The sequence below is a fragment of the Fundulus heteroclitus genome, chromosome 19 (genome assembly GCF_011125445.2).
Source record: "Fundulus heteroclitus isolate FHET01 chromosome 19, MU-UCD_Fhet_4.1, whole genome shotgun sequence".
Classification (NCBI taxonomy): Eukaryota; Metazoa; Chordata; class Actinopteri; order Cyprinodontiformes; family Fundulidae; genus Fundulus; species Fundulus heteroclitus.
This window is the reverse complement of record NC_046379.1, coordinates 29,324,687-29,345,195: the sequence shown is the minus strand read 5'-3', so window position 1 is coordinate 29,345,195 and position 20,509 is coordinate 29,324,687. Positions and strand designations below refer to the sequence as shown.

Genomic DNA, 20,509 nt, shown 5'->3' with positions numbered 1-20,509 from the left:
TTAGATGTTACAAAAAAAAAAAAGCCAAAACAAAGGAAATCTTTAAGGAGGCAAATATTTCCTAACATACTGTTTATACAAGCAAAGACTGATTCATCGTGTCGGTTTTTAATTCAAGTTTCTGTAATGCGCAAAGAAAAAAGTGCATTGAAGTGTCACCTTCTCCTAGTCCCCTGCCTTTACCTTCCCCATCTACCTACAAAAGAATTTTTTTTTTTTACTTTTAAGATTCTGTCCTTGGGATTGGAATGCATCCATGTTGATGTTTTAGTGCTGTGTTATGTCTCTATTTCTCTGCTTCTGATTTAATCAAAGAAGCTTATTTTAAACGTGTGGCAACCTGCATGCACCAACTCGCAAACACAACCAGGGAGTGACGGTTATATTAATTATTTCACATGAACATTACTTTACTGCCATAAAACTGATTTCAAGGTTCTTCTTGATTTACTTGGACTGAAAGTTGGATGTTGGACTTTCCACTCAGGATCCGGCAGAGCCTCCTTTCACTTTCAGTTCATTACAGCATAGGCAACTGCACTAAAGGCAAATGGAAAGTTTTAACATGGAGATGATGTCAAGGAAATCACAGAGCTCTTGAGACAACATTGCTGTGATTTTTGCAGCTTAGGTTGCTGGTCTCTATCATGTTCAAACAGGACCCAGATTTAGGGTTAAACTTTAATACAAAGTAAGCAAAAGGAGGATTGATGTTTGAAATGAAAGGAAAGTCTATACCCGCTTATCAGTGCAGCGTGACAGGGTGGGGGCTGGTGCCTACCTCCCGCTGTCATTAGCTGAGAGGTGGGATACAACCCTGGACAGGTCATCAGGTCATCAGTCCATCACAGAGCAACACAGAGACGCACAGGACAAACAACCATGCACACACACTCGCACCTTAGGTGATTTAGGGACACCATTTAAACTAAGTGTTTCTGGACTGTGGAAGGAAGCCGGAGTATCTGGAAAGAACCCATGCATGCACAGGGAGAACATGCTGAAAGACCCCGGGCTGAGATTTGAACCGCGGACCTTCTGCTATCAACGGAACCGCTGTACAGCTGCCACCTTTAACATTAACTGTGTAAAAAAAAAAAATATCATAATTAAATTGGGGGTTGAACTCCAGAATTACATTATGATTATGGATTTAAACAATCAGTCCAGGTTTTACTGGTATGGGATTTTAATGTAATAGTAATAGTAATAATAGTATTACTATTACATTAAAAATAAATAATAATAATAATATTATTTAATACTATCAATAATAATAATAATAACAATAATTTAATGGTTCACTAAATCTAAAGTGCTGCTGCACAAAACACTGAAATGCTCCCATTTTGATTTTCAGTCATGCAGCAGAGGTTGCTGAATGCTAAACTGTGTTTTAAAGAAGCTCAATTCACTGTAGAATTATGTGTTGTGCAATCTAGCAATGAGGAATAAAATCAGACTAAGTTGGAAACAACACGAAACATGAGACTTTTCCAGGGCCTCAGGGAACTACTTCTTAGCAGGGGGCCACTGTATAAAGACTAGCTGCTCACGTTTATCACTGTCTTTTGCCCATTGCTAAGTTGAAGCAGCATTGTGGAGGACACTCTCATCTTCCTCTGCGACGCGCTCATTACGACCGAATAGAGCTCATAAGTATTTTTAAGTTAGGGCTGAATGTCCGCTAGCATAGCGCTGTTAGCTTCCCGGATAACATTAGTGCTACCACTCAGTCAACGAACTACGGATCATTTACTGAGCAAATCATTCTTTAAAATGTTATTTTCTCAAATAATGTTTTGTTTAACTTGGGATTTGCATTGTGAATGTTTTGAAACACATACCTAATGTTATTCTGAATTAGTTAAGCTAATAGACCTCATTCCGCGTTCTTTAAGATGAACTGTGATTCTCTAGCTTGGATCTGCAGTGAACCAAGATTCACTGAATCATTCTGATGATTTTCAACCATTTATTTGTCCTTTTGTTCTTTTGTGTGTACATAGTTCCTTAGCTTTTTTTTTTATCTTCATTGCTTTTAGTAGTTTTAGTTAAGTTTCACTAGCCTAGTAAAGAGGATTTCTGATTGAAATATAGTGTTAATTCAGACAAACAGCATTCTATAGTGATGTTCTTTGGATGTTCATTTGATTTCTGTTAATAAATTCTTGAACTTAAAGAGAAGTTGTCACTCCTTTATTCTATATGTGTGCAGAGTTTGCTGTTGAAAGAACGACAGTGCCTGAATCATTCAACTGTTGTCCTAATATCAGCTGTTTGGGCTGATATTTACCGGACAATACCTAACAGACTGAGAGTTATTTATTAGACATTAAATAACTTAGAACAGTGCACAATAATGGCACAACATCAGGTTTAAGTTTAATCAGCCTAATTGTTTTAGATTTTGAACTAGAGAGGAACAAGTCCGGTGTCGACTAAATAAAAGCAATCAATTTGGCATCGTTAGGAAGCTCTGAGGCAGATGTCTATATTTTTAGTGTTTTGTAAGATGCAATGTTTTTGCAGTGCTTACAGAATATTCAGATGGTGGGGTGGACTCAGGACAGGTCACCAGTCCATCAGAGGATGCAAATACTGCTAATATTGCTAAAATATTATTGCTGTAGTAAAACTATATCATGAACAGTACTCAAAGCAGTGACAGAAAGTTGTTAAAATCAGGTACATTTATGTCAGCTGTATTCTGATACAGCTCGTTTCCATGCTGATGTCCTCACCCAAAGGAAAGACAAAAGCGAAAGTAGAATGTGTAGTTGGATGTGTTTGTGGGAAAACCCCGACCCATGCAGAGAGCTTATAAGGGAAGCAGATGAGCAGCAACCGAGGACATAAAAGACAGCCGAAGTGTCTGTGCTTCAAAAGAATACATCCTTGCACCTAAAAGGGAGATACATTAAGACTGAAAATGAAAAACATTTTGAAAAACATAGGGGGAAAAGTTTCTAGAATGGACAGCACCAAACCTTTAATGGCGGACAACAATAACGACTCTGAGGATGGTGAGTAAAAATTATTTTAAATATCTATCGATGCGTGGCTGTCTTTTTATCTTCAGCATTAAGGAGCATTGCACAGCATGTAAACCTAAGTAGACTATCAAGTTTAGCTGGTTTAGGATCTGTCTTCCTGCTATGCAGCCAGGACACGAAGATCAACTAAAAAGAACAGAAAGAAAGAAACAAATGGCTTTAAACATTGAATAAAAAACATGTACTTTTTTTTAAAACAGGTATATCCCACAAATTTGTGTTTTAGAATTAAAAAGGCATGAATATGCAACATTCTTCCTCAACACTGTTTCTGTGCATACTGTACTTTTGAACAAATGCTATTTTTTTGTGTGACGTAGAACAACTTTGACGAATCATTTCAAAACCTTTTTCCACAAAAAATATAACATTGCATCTGAAAAACTAAAGTGACAAAAATGTACTATGTGAATAATAAAATCTGGTTGCTAAAATCTACAGATCTAAAAAACACATTGAAACACCTTTTGTATTTATTTAAAATTTCTGTTTACCTGAGAGCCTTTTATCGTTTAGCTCATGATTTATGGTAAATCTCATTAACCCTTCATTTTAGGGGGTTTGTGGGATTTCCTTTAGCTAAAGAATAACCTTTGTAGAGAGGTTACCGAGGGTCAAAATGATCCTGTTGTACAACGGTAGATACCAATATATGCCCTGGAAATCTGAAGAACGTTTGCAAGACCGAATCAGCAAATATTGACAAGTTAAAATGCTAATAAACTCCTTCAAAGGAGGACTGAATGCTGGCATTGATTCAAAACAGTCAGTGTTAGTGTAAGGGTGGGCACAACTTTGCAGTTGGATCACTGCAGATTGTTTTTCCTGTCAAACAGGTTTGCTTTTCAGTTGAATGTCAACCCCACTAAAAAGCACATTCACAACCCTTGCTAGTTGGACAAAAGCTTTGCTGTGAGGTGCAATAAACTGAGTAAAAAGTTATTCTGAATTGAGACGGACACATTTCGCATTATGATGACAATTCTTTTTGAAATGCTTTAATTTTTCAATATTTCTCTGCTCTTTTATAAAGCGCGTACAGACTTTGTAGAACCACTGTACTCTAACGCACATTTGTAAACTGGTGAAGATCAGGTTTCATCAGGCAACAATGACCGAGGCGTTGTGATGCAATTCCTTCAGCATGAATCAGCGAGGCTTCTGCTTTCACTGACGTGAAGTGCAGAAGGCATGCTGAGCTGAATGGAAAAAAAGGCAGTGAATGCTTTGTCCTTTTAGACACGTATAACTGGGAAAGTACCAGATCAGCATTTATTCTAGCAGCTTTGGAAGCTTAACACCACAAAGATTTCATTATATTGGTCCTGTTTTATACATCTGTATTCTGATACAGCAAAGCCTGAGACTAGATATTAGATTTAAAAATATTTAAAATAACTCAACACGGTGATAGTATTATAAACATTGAGTCAATCAAATGCTTCTTATAATTGATGTGAAGTTTTTAGTATGTTTGGCCTGGTTTATTTGATCAATCATCATCAGTGATGAGCTCTACGGTTTTTGGGCTGGAAGTCCTCCTCACCATGACCCTGATCTCTAGCAGCTTGTATAATTTCAATGCGGGACACAGTCAACCCATTTGTTTTGTGAAAAACTCTGTGGTTTGTTGGAAAGGAATAGTGATGAAACATCAAAATGAAGACCAAGAAAGATGGCCGACAATCACGTATACAGCTGTCTGGAATTTTAAAGATGGTTAAGGTTAGGAAGTCCCCTTTGCAGTTCCCTACAAGTCATTTAGTGGCACAACATACATGTGAAAGAAGGTAATATGGCCAGAAGAGACCAAATCTGACCCGCATTAAAAACTATTTTAGGTAACACTGCAAATGAACACACTGGCCATACAGTGAGCTTCATCTTCCAGCAGGATAATTCTAAACACGCAACCAGAGCTACGATGGACCGGTTTAGATTAGATCAAAGCATTCATTGATTAAAATGATTCAGTCAGTGTCACAACTAAATTCTAATTGAGTCAGGGCATGAAAGTTGTTCAAAAAGCACTCTTCATCCAATCTATTGGATGAAGCTATTTTGCAAAGAAAGTTGTCGGTCAATCTCCAGATATGCAAAAGTGATTTTTATTTCTAGCAATTAGGAAAACACAAATCAGTTTCCTTCCATTATAAACATATTCAATTAGTCTTTGCTTTGATCTTTTACACAATATATGGTACAATATCCATATAAAAAACACTGAAGTGAGTGACAGCAGCATGACAATGTGTGAAAGCTAAATCTGTGTGAATACTGTTGCAAGACACTGTAATTCAATTATTTTAGGGATTATAAATCTTCAGTGTTCAAAATGAAACCCATTTCAAGAGAAAATAAAAAAACAGAGAGAGGTGTTATATTGATGAAAACATTTGTCTGTATTTTTGCTCTTTTTGTGAACACACAGGTCGTGAAGGTGAGAGGTCCACAATGTATTACAGGTTTAACAGCGGCAGAGGCCAGCGCTCACAGGAGCTGGTTTCCATGTGTTCTGATGACGATGTGCACGGCTCCTCCCGTAGCTCTGAGTCTAATTCGGCACAGGGGCATGATGATCAGTACACAGAGAGATCCGAGCCCCTGAGCTTCCCAGACCCTCCTGCAGACCTTGACCTACATCTGGCGCAGCATTTGGACACTGCAGCAGACATAGTGGAAAGTGAGCTGAGGAGGCTCAGTCACAGAAGGTCTGGAGACGACCGTAGCTGCCTGACAGATGACCTCCTCTGTCAGACATGTGCTCACCTGCAAGTTCTCCTTCAGAACATCAGCACCTCCAAAAACTGCTTCCTCCTGATGAATTGGGTCTCGCAGAGGTATGTATCTGTTGCCTCATGCGCTATTACCCTAAAAATCAAACGCACTGCATCTCATGCAACCTGCGACGACGCTAAAAGAATTGAAGCCTTTACTGTACGGAGATGATGAAGTTCCAATCCAGTGAGAGTCATGCTTGGATCAGAAAAACAACAAAACCAATTTGTTGAGTGAGTCATGTGATCGGGCAGCAGATAAAACATGTCCCAGCTGAAGAGCAGGCTTTTTAGAAAGAGGTGGATCATGGAAAAGCAAGTTTATTCCTGTAGCTTCATTCATACTCAGGGTAATAATTGGAAACATTTGCTGAAAGATACATGCTTGACGTTTTTTTTGGATACAGTTAATACATTGTAGTTATACATTTTATTTTACTAATTTAAATGTATTTTTACTATTTTTTATAAACAGACTTACAATAGCCAGATATCTATGTAAAAGCAACAATTTGGATGAAGTTCAATTATCCCTTTTTTACCCTCTCAGTGTTATATAACATAGGACTTTTTCTTTCTTTATTAAACAAGTTGAGGGTCCCTTTAAAGCCTGGGTTTCCCTCTGAGTTGGGGAATCACTGCTTTAGAGGAACAAACCTTTCCACGCCTTGTGCAAGGAAGCAATTGGTAAATGTCAGTATTTTGCATTAATTACTGTAACACAAGTTTATTTTTTAATCGTTTTCTATGTAATTATTTATATCACCTGCATTTAATTGTTTCTGTCTTATATCACATTAAATCCGTCTTTGACTCTGCTAAAACAGCTCTAATTCTTTAGATAGTGGCAGTGACCTATGAGAAAGTATGCTTTAAGCTTTAAATAAGTTTACGCTCCTAAGTTATGGAGCGATTTGCTGTGACGTATCAGAAGTGCCCCATTGTTGTCAACTTTTAAAACTCGCATTAAGACACATTTTTCATTAATTGGCTTTTAACACATGTTGAGACTTTTGCTCTTATTCCTTTTCATATTTCTATTTTAATATTTTGTTCTTTCCATTTTGAATGTTTAATATTGTCTGTACAGCACTTTGTCGCTGCTGCAGTTGTTTTAAAGTGCTTTATAAATAAAGCTTTTTTTAAAGCCTTTTACTGAAGAGGGACATTTGGCCTGACAAAACAAGCTGATGTTATTCTTTTAATATGAAATTCTTTGGATAATTTACATATACAGCAATATCAACTATATGAAATTGTTTATACAGTGATGTCATGGCAGATTTAAACGGGGATTTCCAAATCTGCTTTCATATTTTCTGGCCTCACCTTGGACTCTTTTTTTTCTAAAGTAGGCAGACAGCACACCTTTCATCAGATTAACTCGGCCAAACAGGAACTACTGAACTGGCTATTCAACATGCCACAACTTGTTCATTGAATCAGTGTACAAAACTATTCTTCCTATGTACACAAAACTATTTGTCAACATAATTTTTTGTGTAACACAATTATGTGAACATCTTGATAGTTTAACTGAAGACACCTGGGAATCATTTTATGTTTTCCAAACCGTTTTATCATGGCCAAAGCACTGCTTAGACATAGAAGTGAAACATGTTCTTATGGCACTTTTGCAGGAAGACGCTACTTGATAAGTCAGAACTTGGAGAGCTGGATGAATGGGAAACAAAAGCGCAGGCCAAACTGCTGGAGAAAGTACAGGTAAGAACAAGTCTAAGGTGGTAATCATTGTTTCACATGTTGTTCCACAACTAATTTATATATGTGTCTAAAAACCTATCCAAATTAAGTTGCTCTTTTGACAAGTCTGTTAACAATTATGAACAGTTGATTAGTGGTAGAAGCATCACTATAATGAACTCGGGTTATATGAAAAGACAGCCGAAGTATTGACATTTATTCTAAAAGATAATGTGCAATATATGGAAGGTTGATCATGGACCAAATTAAAAGTATTTGTCCAACAAGAATGGAATTAATAATCTGTTATGATATATTTAACATGCTTCTAAAATATTTGGCAAAAATACCAAAGCCTTTCCTTGTAATTGTATCATCAGATTTGGTTGTAGTCTTATGGCTGTGACACCACAAGTATTTACTGTTTCTTGCTTTAGTTTAGTTGTGATGATGATTGGCCGGTCGTATAAGTTTGATATTACATTTTCCTGCTAATGATATTTTATGTAAAATTACTGTCATACATTGTTCTGAAGAGTATCCAAATCATCTAAGTTTCATTTTGTACCAATTTACTAAGGATTTTGTATCTGGTTTCATCGCCTGATGCATACAAATACATACAAGCATACATTCAACTAAAATAGATACTAATTTTATAAGAATAATATAGATATTTTTTTCCATATGGGTGGGGACCCAGTAATTCAGCCAGACAATAGGAGCAGTTTTAATATTTATTTAAAACAAGGTTCTTAATGATAGACAGTAGACAGCCTGGAGTGCACTCAGGCACCACTGGAACGGAAGGAGAACGGTTAGTAGCTGAAATCGTGAGAGATCGTGGGCACTGAATAAAAGCCACTGTCCTTCTCAGAATACGGGAGGTTGCACTGGAACTGGAGCATGGGTCCTAGAGCTCGGATCGGTATATGGTTACTGCAAGTGGGGCTGCAGACAAATGGGAGATCTGTAACACAGATCTCCCATTTGGGACCAAAACACAACAGATCAGGAACTAAAACTCAGTCCTGTTTACTGATCTGCCATCCCTGTACTACATTCTTTCAAAGCTCTTTTATATTCCCCCATAATTATGAATTTATCTAAACAAATCATCAATTTTATCAGTCTATTGAAAAACAGTTCATGCTGTAGTGGATATTAATCGATATCAAGGAGGAAAACACGCTACTCATTCTATTAAGAGAAAGTTGCATCTTTGTCTTTGCAAGTTTTAATTCAAAGGCATGAAGCGTTTGAATGTCTCTGTCCCTCAACGCAGTGAGGAAACAGAGCGAGAGAAAAAGGGCACACTAAACCTTTTTACATTCTGGGTTAGCATAGGAAGAGGGAGTAGCCGTTATCTGAGAAAACACGAGTGCAGACACTGGTACAATCCAGTTCTTATCTCACACAACTCCTCTCCTTGATGAAAGAAAACACAAAAACTCACTCTGTAACCATGAGAGCTTCTTTCACATGGGAAAGTTATGCAGGTACATCTGGACAAGATATGATCAGAGTTACATAAAAAAAAAAAATCCACAACAATGCTTGTGGACAAAAGGATTTTTTTTTACCCTGAAGAGGTCAGATAACCGAGTAACAGGCTAATTATGCTCTGCAAGCCATTACATGTTGCTAGAAATGACCTGAAGACTGTGTGTTTGAACGCTCATCAATAGATTTTAAGCAAGAAGTAAATGTAACTAAAAACAAACACCTGAGTATCTATCTTTCAGTAAACATTGTATGTTTTGGCCCAAAACTCATGCCAAATCTTGAACATGTCGATGGATCATCAAACCTATTAAGATTTCTCTCGTTTACCTGTGTGAGCTACATTTCTCTTCATGACATCCATACTTTTAAAATGCCAGAGAGGTTGTAATGAAACATTCACTAGAGTGGAAATGGTAGTTTCTATTTCTCAAACAGAGCTTTGTGGTTGTGCCTGTCTGCAGGAGGAGGTCCGAGATACCCTGCAGAAAATCCTGGATGCTGACCGAAGCCAAACAGGTCACGATCATGAAGCCTATGTTCGACTTTACTTGGACATTATTCAGGTAAGACAAACATTTGTGTTTGTATTGAGCTGAAAAATGCTTTTCATTCAGTAGCATTGTTACAGTAACTTGCAAAACAATTCACATTCCTTTAACTTTTTTGCAATTTTTCACAAATCCTGATGTGATTTATGAATTTGCAGGTTTATGTCGGTATTGTTTTCGGAAAGAATTTTATGATGCTGCTTGTTGAATCATGTTTTCTAGATAAACTCTCAGGCCTGCACACAGTAGTTACATTTATACTGAGATTAAATTACATACTGTTATAAGTCGTTTATTAATCCTGTTAGTACACTGTTTTGCCTTTAGGGATATTAGGGTGAAGTAGGCTGAATACACATTCATGAAACACGTCAAATTTTTGTTTGTAAAAAAAAAAACCCTGTAAAACATACATGTTTCCCTCAATTTAAATTAAATTATATTCAATCTTATCTACATAGCGCCAATTCACAACGTATGTCATCTCAAGGCACTTCACTAAGTCATATTCAATCAAAGTTTGGTCAAAAGGTTTCCTATCCAACGAAACCCAGCAGACTGCATCAAGTCTTGACAAGCAGCATTCACTCCTCCTGAAAGGGTGCAGTGCCACAGGGAGAGTCGTCTGCATTGTCCATGGCTTTGCAGTAATCCCTCATACAGAGCATGCATGAAGTAACAGTGGAGAGGTACTAATAGTATCACCTGAGGGGTGTGATTGGAATAAAAAAACAATCTTGGAATCTGAGTAGTGTTTGGTGGTTTGACTTCTGTACTATGCATGTTTTCACCATAGCAAACACCTTATTTGATCACAAGGTGGTTCTTAAGTATGTGTGGGACAAGGACACCTTGATCGACTGATCACCAGCTGGTAGTGAGTTGGATCAGGTGGCAGGGGAAGCTGCCAGACATATCTTGTAAACCCAAAGGTGTAGTGAGGGTGAGTTTGGAAAAGTATGGCAAAGGAACCAGTTCTTATGATATCCAACCCACATCTACGTGATAATTTATTCATAATATAAGGGAAGTTGAGCAAATGGAATCAGAACGGACCCTGTTCAGGACCTCCATCGCAGATGCATGTACCAGGAGCTATGGCCTGGAGTGTATCAGTGCCTGCCACGGTGGCATCCAGAGGACTCGCTGGTGGATACCTGTAGAGATGGAAGCTGTCAAAGTGAAGAAGGAGGTCTTTAGGGTTTGGTTGTGCATGGGGACTCCTGGAGCAGCGGACAGGTACCAGGTGACCAGTAGGACTGCAGCTTCTGTGGTAGAAGCCACAGTCCCTCTCACCACTGTGGTGTTTGGGCTGCGATCGGGAAGCCTTTGGATACAGCAGGGTTTGGTTGACAATGCTCCATACTGTTGCACATAGGACTGAAATAACACTGGTGGAGCGGCACACTGGGGTGGTGGTTCCTATTTATAAGAAAGGGGACCAGAGTGAGCGCTTAATCTATCAGAGGTTATTACTTCTCAGATGCCATTGAAGATCCTGCTCTCTGGAGTAGAAGAGGAGGATCTGACTGATTGTTTAACCTCGGCTTGAGGAGGAGCAATGTGGCTTTTTTTCCTGGCTGGGGAACAGTGGATGAGACCTTGCAGAATTGCTGAGGGGGCATGGGAGCTTTCTACTTTGGTCTATATGTGTTTTGTGGATCTGGAGATGCCTTACAACCCTTTTTACTGAAGTATTTTGTGGGGGTGCTAGTAAGGTATATCTAACTGGTTTTAAGGGCCATCCAGTTCTTGTATGTTGAAAGTAAGTCACTTTCCCTAGCGCAAAGTGGAGTTGGTTCCCAGTGTTGGTTAGACTTAACTAGAGCTGCCTCTTTTCACAATCTTGTGGTGTTCATGGATAAAATCTTAAGGTGCAATTATGAAGAGAAGGGTGTCTGATTTGGGAACCTCCTGTCTCATCTTCCTGTGGATGTGGTTCTTCAGGTTACGACCTACAGTGTGCAGTAGAGTGATTAAAACTTGAGTGTGGGGTAGTTAGGATGAGTAGTCACTCTGTGCCACCACAAGTGGGACATGGACAGATGGATTAGGCCAATGCAGGTGCTACTCAGGTCTGTTGTTGGGAAAAACAAGCTGATCCAAAAAGGAAAGCTGCCAGTTTACTGGTCTGTCTACATTCTAACTCTAATGATAAGCGGATTGTGACTGAAAGAATGAGATCACAGATACATGCGGCTGAAATGAGCTTCATCCGCAGGGTGGCCATGCACAGCCTGAGAGATTGGGTGAGAAATTCCCATCATCCGGGGTAGTTCAAAGTAGAGCCATTGGTTCTCTGACTTCGAAAGGAGCAAAATGAGCAGACATCTGATCGAGATGCCTGCTGGCTCCCCGTCCGACTGGAGGAAGGCCCTGAGGGAGACCTAGAAGTCGTTGAAGGGACTATATATCTTCTCTGGCCTAGGAGCACCTCACGATACCCCAGAATGACAGGGAAGAGTTTCTCTCCAAGAACTCTTACCCCAGTGAACGGATGTATGTTCAGAGGACAATACTTTGTTCCTACCTTACTTCCCATGCTGCGACCATCCTTGGTCATAGCCTTGTTATCTCCCAGACGGATTATTGAAAGTGTCTTCTTTTTGGTGTTCTCCATAAGTCTCTCCATAAACTTCAACTTCTGCAGCTCAGGTCATAACTCATACTCTCTTCAGTGAACACAGTTCTCTTCAGCTTCTTCAACAGCTTTAATGGTTGCCCATAAAGATGGACTTTAAATTTTTATTCCTTAAATTCACAATGCATCCATAACCTTGGCCCTCCTTATAGGTGTGACCTGCTATAGGTTGCCACAGCTTCCCACTCTCTCATATCTTCGTCTGCCAGTCATTTTATTTTTCTCCCACCTGACTTACCTCCATGGGGAACAGATCAGTTGCTCTGCTCCTCGGCTCTGAAAATCACTTCCTCCAGTCATTAGGAATACAGATTCTCTTCCCTTATTCAAGTCACAGCTCAAAACACACCTGTTCAAAAATGGCCAATTCATTTTACTGTTGTCAAAGCTGGCTATTTTAATTATTGACTTATTGTTATTAAGTTATCTGTTTTTCACTGTAAGGTGACCTTGAATCCAAAGGAAGGCAGCCTAAATAAATGTATTATTATTATTATTATTATTATTATTATTATTATTATTATTATTATTATTATGACCAAAAGTTCAGATTATATGAATTTTAAAAATGTATGTGCCATTTATTTTTTATATAATGCAGATTTCTTGTTTTTCTCTTTTAGTGTATTAATGCCAAGCCCAAATTAGCACATGAAATAAGCTCAACACTATATTATCAGGCGCGGGTGGTTTGCTTTGAAGAACTGCTACATTTTGTGAAAAGGTAAGACATTTTGAATTCGAAAACAGATTAAGTTATTCTGATTTAGAAATAACACAATTTATCTAGAAAAATAAATAAGAATTCCATGAATTTACATTGAAATTACAATGCCAGTATTACAGTTGAAAAGCAGGTTGGTTGTCAATGCTACATATTTCCTTTGCTTTAGGTACACCTCAGAGCAGGATGAGATTCTTCGTAAAAAAGCCCAGACCTGGAGGGAAAATCCAGAAATTCTACAGTTTCTTAAGACCTTGAGAACATGTAAAGAACTAAGGTTGGTGTTTCAGTGATCCAAACATTATTATTTTTTTTTTTTTGCCTGGCAACAAATCACACTAAATCTTTTCCAGTTTAGGTCAGCCAAGATTACTAAAATCATTTTTATATAACAAAAGAGATAAAGTACTTATTTCTAAGAGAGTTTTGCAATGCATTTAAACCAGTTGGAAAAGCCAGATATTTAAGTCATGCTTTTGTAAGCATTTGCAACAATGAGTTAAATGGAGGCTCATCTGTACATGTATTTAAGGCAAGGCAAGGCAAATTTATTTGTATAGCACATTTCAGTACAGAGACAATGCAAAGTGCTTTACATGATTAAAATATAGGAAGAAAAAAAAAACAGAATCAAAGCAAGTAGGAATAAAATGTAGAAACAAAATAGAACATACCCTGCCTCTCGCCCAGTGGATGCTGGAGATAGCGGGTTGGAAAATGGATGGATGGATGGAAAATAGAACATGGGAAAATAGAAACTAAAAGCAAACATTAAAAACAGTTGGACTACAAAGCTGAACTAATGATGTTTCAGTAAAACAGTTTAACTAGAACAGTCAAATGCAATCCTAAACAAATGTGTTTTTAATCTCGATTTAAAGGAACTCAGGCTTTCAGCACTTTTACAGTTTTCTGGAAGTTTGTTCCAGATAAGTGGAGCATAGGAACTAAATGCTGCTTCTCCGTGTTTAGTTCTGGTTCTGGTTCTGCAGAGTAGGCTGGAGCCAGAAGACCTGAGTGGTCTGGAGGGTTTATACGCTGATAACAAGTCTGTGATGTATTTAGGTGCTAAGCCATTCAGGGATTTATAGACTAACAGAAGTATTTTAAAGTCTATTCTCTGAGATACAGGGAGCCAGTGTAAGGACTTTAGAACTGGGGTGATGTGCTCTACTTTCTTAGTCTTAGTGAGGACGCGGGCAGCAGCGTTCTGGATCAGCTGCAGCTGTCTGATCCACTTTTTAGGCAGACCTGTGAAAACACCGTTGCAGTAATCAATTCTACTAAAAATAAACGCATGGATTAGTTTTTCCAGATCCTTCTGAGTCATTAGTCCTTTAATCCTGGAAACGTTCCTCAGGTGATAGAAAGCCGACCTTGTAATTGTCTTTAGATGCTTTTGGAGGTTCAGGTCTGAGTCCATCACTACTCCCAGATTTCGGACCTGATTAGTGGTTCCTAGCTGAAGTGACTGAAGCTGTGTGCTAACCCTTGATCTCTCCTCTATTGGTCCAAAGATTATTACTTCAGTTTGGCTTTTATTCAACTGAAGAAAATTTTGGCACATACATGCATTTATTTCTTCTAGGCATTTATTCAGTGCTTGAACTGGTTTATAGTCACCTGGTGACATGGTGATGTAAAGCTGTGTGTCGTCTGCATAGTTATGGTAGCTGATGTTGTTATTTTTTATTATCTGGGCTAGAGGGAGCATGTAGATATTGAAGAGGAGGGGACCCAGGATGGACCCTTGGGGAACCCATGTGTGATTTTTGTCATCTCTGATGTAAAGTTACCTACTGATACAAAAAATTCCCTGTCCTTTAAGTAGGATTTAAACCAGTGGAGAGCTGTACCAGAGAGGCCGACCCAGTTCTCCAGGCGTTCTAACAGAATGGAGTGTATCGACAGTATCAAATGCTGCACTGAGGTCCAATAGTACCAGCACTGTGGTTCTTCCATTTCCTTAAAGAAAACTGTGGGTAGAACATCAAGGCAGCAGGAGGAGGAACTTAGCTGCTGAATGATCTCCTCTAAGCTCTTGTAGTTTATTTTGCTGAATTGGGACATTTGGTCAGGATAAGTTCCAGTTGGATACAGCTTTGGTTCTGGAGTTGATATGGATGTACAAACTGATCCTCTAATCTTTAGGATTTTCTCAGTAAAGAAGTTAGCAAATTCATTGCAGGCCTTGGTGGAGTGGATGCCGTTAAGGCACCACAAACACTGCTATAATTTTTTTAAGCATTGACTGCATGGTAATATTGAGTAATTATATTGTTCAGTAAAGAGATTAGTGTGTTTTGGTGTGGGATATACACACCATCTTCAGAAGAATACAAAAAGACCTTATGAAGATACTGGCTGAAGGTTGTAAGATACATTTCAGCCCACTGCTCCCTAAAAAGGGATTGGTTAAATGCAAAGTAAAACTTTAAGTAGAATGCATGTTACATTTACAAATAAATGTGATTTTTACCGTGAAAGCAAGACAACAGGCTAGCTTGGAAATGCACTCGAGCTCATGGAGGGATACACAAAATGTTTGACCCAAATCACACATTTTAAAAAGCAATCATAAGTAAAATTAAATAAATAAAAATGGATAAACTATCTCTTTATCTAATTGTTCTTGTCTTTAGCAAAAAATAATAATTTTAATAACCCTACCTGAGCCAAAACAGGAACATTTCTGTATGATTTAAAGTCGGAGGGTAAGAAAAAAAAATGGTTATGGTTAGTATTGAAATGTGCATGTAAATATATGGGTTCCATTGTATCTGTCCAGGTTACGTGATGAAGTGCATGTCCTGATTTTGACATGATTTCTTTTGCTTGGTTTCAGGAAGCATGTCCAGACTGAAGGAACTGCCATCAAACGTTCTCTTTTAAAGGAAATTGAGGAACTCCTTAAGACCATGGAGGCCCTGACTTTGAAGCTTCTAAACCAGATTGTAACTGAACTTGCTGAGGTATCTCTTTGCAATGACTCCAATTTCTTTTTACGAAAACAAAATGGAAATATGGAAAACATTCTGCATCTATTTTGTAATGTTTAACAACACATTTTCTTTGTTGCAGACCTGCCTCACGAACTACTTCAATTCACCCAACAGGCTGTGCAAACCTGTTGACAGGCAGTGTGACTTGCTTGCTACCTTGAAGAACCATTTTCCCAAGCTGGAGGATGCTTCAGAAGAACAAAGGGTGAGCTATATTTTCTGTTAAGTTCATCCTGCAGCAACAATAATGAATATTGAATATTGAATCCCTGGTAAACTGTCATTTAGATTTCACATCATCAGTTTTTAACAGATTTATGTCTAAATGGTTAATTTAGTAAAAGATCTAGCTTCTCTTCTTTCTGTCCCCCCCAGATTGTGATGGATGAAGCTTATAAGGTCGTTGCTCACACCTACCTCAAGCATCTCATTCAAAAAAGTCAGCGCAATCTGAGAAAGCACTGGAGTCCTAAAGTGGGCCAAGCAGTCCTAGCGGATGCTGAAAACCTTCACACCACCATCTCAGACCTGGTGAGAGCATGAAGTCAGAACAGGTCACTGCAGACAGCGTGTTCTCAGTCTTCTCATAAATCCCTAACATACACTGATTTGTGTCAGGCTCCTGGCGTTAAGCAGTGGAACGGCATGCTACTCATGATCCAAGAGCTGTTAGACTGCAAATCCATGGACACGCTTAAGCTCACCGTTGCAGGCATACAGAAAGACTTTGAGGAACAGAGGTAATCCCCATTTCTGATTATATTTATGCAGGTTTTATATTTATGCCAACATAATATTGTATCATTGTATAGATTCATAAGGTCACAGAGGAGGGCGTTATGTCAGCAACTGTAGCTCAACGCAACTGATTACTTAAGGGAGATTTTATTTTTTACAAGTCTGACGTTGGACTCTCTCTCAGACATGTGGACTTGGATGAAAACCTATTATCTCCAGTTAAACATCTCTAAAACTGACCTGCTTGTCTTCTCAGCCAAACCAAACCACCCATAAGCCACAGTATCTACATCAAAACTGAATCCTTGTCTCTTGAGCCATCAACAGTAGCTAGAAACATTGGGTATCATGATCGACCCAAGAATCTTCAGAGATCATCTTGATACTGTCTCCTGATCACGGCACTTCACATTGCACGACATAACAAGGCCATACCTGACCAAAAATACCGGATTGCTGTCCGTGGTTATGTACTACTGTAACACCCTCCTAACTCGTCTCCCAGATTGTGCTGAAAAACCTCTTCAGATGTACCAGCAAGGTGGCATGTCTTGTCTTTAATCAACCAAAAAGAACACAAGAGATGGGGTTATGTATCATAACAAACCAAACTGTGTGAAAATCAGGTAGAAATTCAGAAAGTGATGAAGGCCTCAATTAAAACTAGAGCTATTTGCTAGTATCCAGCGGCACACGCGCCTTCTCTTATATGAATTTACCCATTGTTTAAAAAATCTAATGTAACGGTCCTTCACAGCAGCTAATTGTTTGAACCCAGCTGTTCTGAGTAGAGTAGAGTTGTGGGTCATAATGAGAGGAACTATAAATCATGTGTGGGCATTTTGTTTCGCTGTTTACAGAGAGGACCTGGAGCTCCTACCTGGCCTGCTGCGGTGGAAGGGTCTTTCAAAACGGGATGTCAGAGAGGTTCTGGAAGCTTTACCTGACAGTCCACCCATGCCCAGCTCTAGACCTGTGCGTTCCTGTTTCTGCTGCTGCAGCTGAACTCCAGTCCACTGCACAAACAGGACTTTTATGAGATGTTTAGATATGTTGTTCAAACTTACTCCGTTAAGACCACACCAGGTCTGTGTAGCATAAATGTGAATATCCTTCTTTCAGAGGTAGAAATTTCAGGAAAGAAAATTTGTCTCACAAAGTTCCTGTTATTTTCTAAAAAAGCAGACTTTCAAGGCCTTGCTTCCTGCAGCTTTGTCATAACTGGCCCATGCATTCTGTGGTTGTGTTTTTGGGGACACCACCTGGTCATCTTTGGATTAGTCTTTGCCAGATTGTATATAGTTTTTATTGCAGGCTCTTCATTTAAGTAACTGACTTCTTGGGATAATCGTCTTTTTCTGGTGCACTTAGTTTTTCTTCCTGCTCTTTTTTTGTGCGTTCCTTCACAGGTCCTGCTTCAGAATGTGTTGCAGAAACGGCAACAGGCCTTTTTTATGCCAGTAGTTTAGTGTTAAATAGATCTGGATTCACAATAGATCACAATCTATTTTGTGACGCTTCACATTAATCAAGGTACAAAAACATTTTCCAGTCTTTAGAAAAAAAGGTAAAGCATACAGGACTGATTTTTTTTAAAGTTCTCTTTTAAAGTGCTGTACGAAGTAAAATAATAAATAAGATGTTATAGATCTTTTTTAAACCTTGTATTTATACTGTAATATTTACTTTTTTTTTTATTTATTGAATAATAAGCGTTTATGCTGCCTTATACTTGAATTTCCTGAATTTACCTGTGAGGGGCAAAAAGGGTATTTCTATTCTGTTGCGTTCTAGTCTACTTGAACTGTTGATTTTAGTATTGTAGCTTATTAACACGACATTTGCAAAATAAGGGAGATAGTATACTCCACTTGCTAAATTAATAAATGCAAAACTGCCATATAATGAGCTGAATCATTTAGTTTTTGTCATTCCTCATTTTCTTTGCCTTGGTCTCATTCAGGGAATTTTTTTTAAGGGATAGTTTGACTTTATTTGTGTATGCAGAGTATCAGAAAGGATTTTTTCTTGTTCTGACCAAATATCAATAAAGAAATATCAAATATCAGTTTGTGGTATATTCATTGTGCTATGAGAAAGGCCACAAGAGGGAGTCAAGACTTCATGGAAATGAGGCCTGCTCCATGTGACAGCTCAACATGTCAGAGGGTGAAATATTGCAGTCATTTACACTCGCTGTTGAGTTAAAAAATTATTTTCTTGAAGCAGCGTTGTAACAGCAACGTTAGAATTCCAAGCAATGTTAGTAACAGATTCCTCTATGGGTTTAACGGCATATGTGGACAACACTAAGAAAGAAATCTTTACCTAATGATTAATTAAATATATCTTACTTTAAAAAAATGTTACAGACAAGATGCATTTGAGAATATCATGAAAACAAAATAAAACCTCGTCATTGCATTTGTTACTTCAAGGCTGGACTATTGTAATTCTTTGCTATCAGGAAGTCCACAAAATGCAGTTCAAAGCCTTCAGCTGATCCAAAATGCTGCAGCAAGAGTTCTGATGAAAATCAACAAGAGGGATCATATTTCTCCAATTTGAGCTTCCCTTCATTGGCTTCCTGTTAAATCAAGAATAGAATTTAAAATTCTCCTTCTAACGTATAAAGCCCTTAATAATCAAGCTCCATCATATATCAGAGCTCTGATTACCCCGTATGTTCCTAACAGAGCACTTCGCTCTCAGACTGCAGGTCTGCTGGTGGTTCCTAGAGTCTCTAAAAGTAGAATGGGAGGCAGATCCTTTAGCTATCAGGCTCCTCTCCTGTGGAACCAACTCCCAGTTTGGTCGGTGAGGCAGACACCCTGTCTACTTTTAAGACTAATCTTAAAACTTTCCTTTTTGACAAAGCTTCTAGCTAGAGTGGCTCATGTTACCCTGAGCTATCTCTATAGTTATGCTGCTATAGGCTTAGGCTACTGGAGGACATCAGGGCCTATTTTTCTCACTCTATTGATTTCTACTGTTCTCCAGATTTGCATTGCATTACATTGAAATCACTGTAGTCATTTCAGCTTTTTACTTTTTGTTCTCTCTCTTTTTCTTCATAGTAGGTACACCTGGTCTGGCGTTTTGTTAACTGTGACATCATCCAGAGAAGACAGATCACCCGCTATTACCATCTAATGTAGAACAGATTACTAGATCAATGTGTGCTTCTGTGCTTTTTTGTTTCTCTTGTTGTGTCTCTGTTCTGTCTTCTGTAACCCCAGTCGGTCGAGGCAGATGACCGTTCATACTGAGCCCGGTTCTGCTGGAGGTTTTTCCTTCCCGTTAATGGGGAGTTTTTCTTTCCACTGTCGCTTCATGCTTGCTCAGTATGAGGGATTGCTGCAAAGCCATGGACAATGCAGACGACTCTCCCTGTAGCTCTACGCTTCTCCAGGAGTGAATGCTGCTTGCCGGGACTTTGATGCAATCAACTGGTTCCCTTATAAAGGACATTTTTGACCAATCTGTATAATCTGACCCAATCTGTATAATATGATTGAATTTGACTTTGTAAAGTGCCTCGAGATGACATGTTTCATGAATTGGCGCTATATAAATAAAATTTAATTGAATTGAATTAGTAAGCTTGTTAAGATTGAGCTACAAATTGTAAAATACAATAGTCTTTATTAATGGAATGGCTTGGACAATAAATCAAAATGTTTTTCTTCTTGGAGGAAACAAAGGACACCCCGTGTCTTGTTGCTTGGGGAATGTGAATGTCATGTTCCTGGTCTCTGAGTGTTGTTGTTTGAGCGCTCTTTTCAACAGGGGATCTCTGCTGGGAGGCGCGGC

The 20,509-nt window shown here is 38.6% G+C and overlaps 1 protein-coding gene across 1 annotated transcript; it reads left to right on the top strand.

Moving 5' to 3' along the window:
- The first annotated feature begins 2,833 nt into the window (after window positions 1-2,833).
- On the top strand, window positions 2,834-18,610 carry si:dkey-196h17.9. Its single transcript, XM_036150529.1, has 11 exons — window positions 2,834-3,026; window positions 5,488-5,896; window positions 7,474-7,558; window positions 9,505-9,606; window positions 12,856-12,956; window positions 13,126-13,233; window positions 15,802-15,928; window positions 16,038-16,163; window positions 16,334-16,489; window positions 16,577-16,698; window positions 17,557-18,610. The coding sequence occupies exons 1-11, from the start codon at window positions 2,933-2,935 to the stop codon at window positions 17,699-17,701; spliced, it is 1,575 nt and encodes a 524-aa protein (XP_036006422.1). The 5' UTR covers window positions 2,834-2,932; the 3' UTR covers window positions 17,702-18,610.
- Window positions 18,611-20,509: the final 1,899 nt, after the last annotated feature.